The 6,091-nt window shown below is 35.3% G+C and overlaps 1 protein-coding gene across 1 annotated transcript in view; it reads left to right on the plus strand.

Moving 5' to 3' along the window:
- CEP135 (centrosomal protein 135kDa) overlaps window positions 1-6,091 on the plus strand; it is a gene marked incomplete at its 5' end in the record, with an annotated part of 63,205 nt that overhangs the window by 42,915 nt on the left and 14,199 nt on the right. The window contains 3 exon segments of the mRNA XM_008591910.1: window positions 4,877-4,992; window positions 5,066-5,220; window positions 5,659-5,714. Coding sequence (XP_008590132.1) covers window positions 4,877-4,992; window positions 5,066-5,220; window positions 5,659-5,714 — 327 coding nt within the window.

A 6,091-nucleotide genomic window follows, 5' to 3' on the forward strand; every position in this document is an offset into this window, starting at 1 on the left:
GCCTGAAATTATAGTTCATAAGGGCTCCCTGATTACCAAATAACTTAATGAAATAAGAACTCGGTGTGTCTGGTTAATTAAGAAATACTGTATTAGTGATTCATGTAGGCCATCTGCAGTTTTGTTCTTTTGCTGTTCTGACTACTGTCTTGATAAGTTAGACTTTAGAAAAAACTAAGGTAGATGCTGCTTTTTTCTTTTTCTTTTTTCTTTTTTTTTTTTGTTTTTATGCAGGCACTACATATACCTCAGGAAGGAGAGCTGAATGGATCAGCCCCTCTTTTTCTGTTTTTTTTTATTTATATATTCAGCTCTAAAAGTACAGATACTGTGGTATATTTTTTTCACCCAGAATTACTAGTCTAGCTAGTATCTAGCTGACTTTTCACTTTTGTATCTAGCTGACTGGATCTGGCATTTTAATCCATTTTGCTTTTCCTTCAGATTATAGCTATAGCACCTCTTACCTTTCCTTATAGGAGGCCCTTTCTAGTCTTGGAAGGCAGAACTTTCAGTATCCCTTCTTGGATAGCCTAGCCTACAAGTCCTTTGGAGTTTTTTTTTTTTTTTTTCTTATCCTGATATCCTTTTCTATTATGAGCTCAGTCTGCCTCTTCCCTCACCTAGGAGTAATTCATTCACTATGCTATAGGAGGAAATTGTGAGATTTTTTTTCTCTCTACTTTGCATAAACTGGGGATATTGCATTATTTTATAATTTTGTTTTGCTCTGACAGAAAAACATGACTTATCTTGTCTCTCAGGAAAGTGTATTAGTCACGTCTGCATATCAGTAAATGTTGGTAGAACCATGAGTGCAAGCTGTTGGGTCCAAATCCAGAACTAAACCCAAACAAACTGTAATATCCAGCATTCTTCATATGAAAGCAAAGTCACGTTATCCAAACCTCGTGCCACTTTCAGTATGGTTAATAGAGCTCTTGCTACTTGTTTAATCACATCAAGTTCTCTGACTTGACAGGAAGACATTTAAGAAGCTGATACTTAGGTAGATGAGGGATATGTTCCTTTCCATCCACCTGATGGACCTATCTTCTCTTTCCCTTCCTGCATCAAGCATTTTTTACACCAAATTTCAGTACCACCAAACAAGCTTTTCTTTATCAAGCACAGTCACTAACTGCCCTAGTAGAGGGTATTTGGTCTAGTCTCTTGGTATAGCATCAAGGACATAATATAAAATCCCACTTTTTAACTACTTTTTAAAATCAAATTAATGACTGTCATCTTCCTTAAATTGCAGCATTTAACGAGAGCTGGCATTTTATACCCCAAATCCAAACTCCATATGCTATAAGAGAACAACTTTCTGCCCAGGAAAGATGGTCTTTTAGCCCCTCAGAACATGCTAGCCAGTCTCCAGAGCTGGGGACCACAAACTTTTTCTGTAAATAAAGTGTCAATATTTTAGACTGTGCAGGCCATGCGGTTTCTGTCACACGTACTTAACACTGCCTTTGTAGTGCAGAAGTAGTTGTGGACAATATATAAATGAAGGGGTGTAGTTGTTTTCCAGTACGACTTTACTTATGACACTGAAATTTGGATTTCATATGATTTTCATAAGTCACAAAATAATAGTTTTCTGTTGAAAAATTTTTTCAGTCATTTAAACACGTCAAAACCACTTGTAGCTCTCAGATCTTACAAAAATAGGCAGCAGGTTGTAGTTCGTCAACAACCCCTTACTGCTCAAGGATAAGTTGTTTCCAGCCCAGTTAGATAACTAACTTTTCCCAATTAACCCCATTGTAAACATCCTTAATCCTCACAACTGATAGCTATGAGGCTCTAAAACATTGGGATTCCTGCAGCTGAAAATACTGTTAGACTGTTTTCAATTCACCGTAGTCTTTATCTGTATATGTTGGTCAGAAGGAGAAGGTTTATAAACCAATCCAGGATCAAATAAATGCTTTAGCAGACTTTCCTGGAAATGACTCATAAACTCTATTTAGAGTTATGATTATGCCAATAGATATCAGTTGTTTTATAAGGATTTGCTTAAATGTTTTCAGCAAACCAAATGTAACTAGTTTCTCTTGAAATTCTTATTTGTTAAGGGAATTGAGAATCATCTTAGACAAGGGAAAGAAGGCTCATAGATTACTTGGGATGCCTAAAAATTCTCTTCTGATCATTTCTAATATTTTTTTCTGTCAAGACAGGAGAGGAGCCAGGGCCCTGAGTAAGAATAGCTGAACTCATGGAGGGCCAAGGGAATTGAAAGGGCCAAGGGAACTAGGGCCACAAGTTACAAATCATCATTCCCTTGCAGACACCTAAAAAAAAAAGCAATTCTAATTTCTTTCCCTATTTGGCTCACCAAGAGGTGGTACTTATTAGTGGCCTTTCTCAATTAATGGTGGGCCATAACCATAGACTCTTGGGAGAAATCTGAAATAAGACAGAGATACCACGTCAGTCTTTCTTTCTTCTAATAGGCTATTAAAATTCCAAACCTACCTTTCTTAGATGGAGCTTCAGCTCCATTTTAGAACTTGAACACTTCTTATAAATAAAGGACTCTTTAAGATGTTGTCTTTGTTCAAAATATACTCCCTCATGAAGGGAAATAATTATTTTTGTCCACTAATATGAGAGCTTGCATAGCTCCATGTAATAAAATATAACTAAGGAATATGAGGCTCAGAGAGATGGTCCCACCCAGTCACATGTCTAAGTGGAGAGCCAGAACTTGCTCTATGTTCAGTTATATTGCTTTACTCTGGTTGGATGTCATCACTTCCCTTTGCTATGTTTATAGCACTTTCTTATCTAAGAAACTGGTTCATTTTTCCAAAAACTTAGTTCTCAAAATTATTTTCCAAATGCTGTTGTGAACAAATAATAGGGCAGTCACGCACCCGTTCTTCCCTATGAGCTTTACACCACAATTCTTTCATTAAGACCTTCATCTTAGTAGTAATACTTCCATCAGAAAAGTAAGATCTCATATAAGATCTCTGTTGTCGATTTTCCCTTTCCACACTAGAATATAAAAAGGCAAAGCTATTTTTAGGACTTGCCCAAGAGCATCTTTTATAGGTACAGTCATATACCACTTAATGACATTTTGGTCAATGACTGATGGCATATATAAGATTATAATGGCTATGCCACATAGCCTAGGTGTGTAGTGGGCTGTACCATCTAGGTTTGTGTAAGTACACTCTATGATGTTCACACAATGATGGAATCTCCTACGCATGCATTTCTCAGAACATATCCCTGTTAAGTGATGCGTGATCATTTATCAATCAAGTTGTTATCCTGCCTTCCTTTATCAATCCCACTTTCATTAGGAAATTATTCAGTTTATAAAGTAAGATGTAAAGAGCTACCTAGAATTTCAACAACTGCCAACCCCTTGGTGTCCTTCATTAGGGACTCTGGGCCATTCTGTTTTGAAAGGACTCCATATATTTTCCTGGCAGATATTTTCCTCTTCCACATAGAGAATGTTGGTCTCCCTGTATTCTACGTAGAAGGCAATATTATGTATAAAAGAACATTGATATTGGGTTAGACTAGCTTGGATTTGCATCATTTCCTTACCTTTAATAGCTTTGTAACCTTGGACAAGTTATTAGTCATTTGTTTCTGTAAAATTGGGATAATAGTCTTAATTATGGGAATGTTCTAGGAATAAGTGAACTAATGTGTACAAAGTGTCACTCTCTGGTGTTATATCCCACAGAATGATAGCTCTAGCTTTTAGGAACAGCTTGTATACAGTGCAGTCACCTGGACTTCACAAATAATTTTATGAAGTAAAATTGCTTGAACCTGGTATCTTTCTGACTTGGTTTGTTTTGGTTATGCATTCCTAGAGAAGTGAGTTCCAGCTTGACTCTCCTCCATACCTCTTGGCCATCATTCACTTGCTGTTAGAACAGTCAAGGTAGTGTTTTTTTTTTTTTTCTCTTCTCCCAAATAACTTTAGTATTACCAGTAAAACTTCTTCATTTCTATATAGATGTCCCATCTTACCTAGTGGTTTCAGAACCCAAACCTCCTTCTCATTAGACATTTCTAAGCTAGCTATCATAGTATCTTCTTCTTTGTCTTATCCTCAAAGGAAATCTAAAAGGAACTATAGCCGGAGGTGAGAGTCATGTCTTTCCGACTAGGCAGGGTTAAGAACTCCCAGGTCAGGGCTAAAAGCATTCTGAAGACTCTAGATGACTTGAGAGCAAATTCTTCCTCATAGAGCTTCCAGGAACATTACTTCTGAAGAGTAATCTGACCAGTCAGTAACAGATTTTTCTGAAATTGTCTTTGTTGTTGACCTCCTAGGCCTCTGTGCATCCTTCCTTCTACTCCCTCAAGCCAGTCTTCAGTCTTAAATCCCCACTGCATTACAAGAGATGCCTACTTGCCCTGCTTACTATGACCTCCAGTTGACTACTCACCCAAAAAGTCAGAATAAGAAGCAAAATTAAAAGCTCACTGGTCAGGATGTTCAGGATTTACAAATAGTCCTTTGAAGTGCCAGGCCATACAGGCCTTTCCTTTTGCCTCCACTATTGGAAATAGATTTTAAGGGAATGGGGGTTGATAGTAGGAAATTGAGAAGAGCTTTAAAACTACCAAGAAGCCCCTAGAAAAGAATACACGATTAATGATTTTTATACTATATTATTTTTAGGAAGATGGAACCATTTTGGAGAAGAATGGTGGACAAAAAGAAATAATATATAATGCCATTGATTATACTGGAAGAGCTTTAAAATAAAAAATAAAAGAAACTTTAAAAATAAGAAATCAAAATATTTTTTAAGACGTCTCATTTTAAAAAATTATTTCTGTGAGAGATAAAGAATACCATTTGTTTCTGTCCATGATTTTTTAGGATAGTAAATGAGCAGCTACAGCGGTCACTTGATGACTGTCAGCACCGACTTTCCATAAAAAGAGGTGAACTTGAATCAGCCCTGGCACAAATTAAGATACTGGAAGAAACTATAGGTAAATGTTTTTAAATTTTGTTTTTGCTAATCCTAATTTACCTTGTCTAACAAACATTTCTTTTCATTTATAGATAAACTAAACCTAAAGATGACTTCACAGGATCAGGAGGCTCATGTAATGAAAAAAACTATTGGTGTTATTGATAAAGAAAAAGATGTTCTTCAGGAAACTGTTGATGAGAAGACAGAAAAGATTGCAAACTTACAAGAAAACATCGCTAATAAAGTATGTGGCTGTTAAATATCATTTTCCAGGATCTGAACAGAAAAGATTATTTTATTATCTGTTTCAAATATGCTGTTCTAGTCACCCATGTACAAGTTCCCAAGACCCAAGGCATGACTTCTGATATGTTTCAGTTTCATTTTATCTCAATAATCTGAATCTTCAAAATGTGATTTTTATCTATTTCTAAAATGTGATTTTATTAGACCTCATTAAAGCAAACTCAAGGAAACCATTCAAGTTCTTAGGGTAGAAAAGTGCCAATATGTGAATTATAATTGGTACTCAAAAATGTTTACTTGAAGTTTTCTTTTATGGCATAATTTATATGATTGAACCATATATTTGAACTACATAAATATGATAAATTATATAAATTTAGCTAAAGACGTTTCTATGAATGGTATAGAAACTTATGTATTTTTATAATTTTTGTAGGAAAAAGCTATTGCTCATATGAAGATAACAGTCTCAGAGTATGAATTATCCATGAAGTAAGTGATTAATGAAATGGCATCCAGAGTTTTTGAAATTTTCAGTGACTATAGCTATATCTGTTTAGTAGTAATCCAGCAGTAGGAAATTTTCCTTTTTCAGTTTCTGCACTTTTGCCAATGGTAGTATCATTTTCTCAGTTTCCTGCTTGAAAATGTTATCCTTTTTTTCTCCCCTTGTCTGTTGTCCACATGTAAACATTTATGTCTTATTAACTATTCTTTAACATGCCTATTTGCTCTTTATTTTTACTGTAATTTCCTTTTTCTGGCCCTAATCATTAAAACTTAGATTAGTAGCTAATCTTGAATTTATTCTCCATCTAAACCTATCTTGAACAGTGTTACAAAATTTTACATTTTATGTCTGGTCTTTC

The sequence above is a fragment of the Galeopterus variegatus genome, unplaced genomic scaffold, assembly GCF_000696425.1.
Source record: "Galeopterus variegatus unplaced genomic scaffold, G_variegatus-3.0.2 Scaffold7397, whole genome shotgun sequence".
Lineage (NCBI taxonomy): Eukaryota > Metazoa > Chordata > Mammalia > Dermoptera > Cynocephalidae > Galeopterus > Galeopterus variegatus.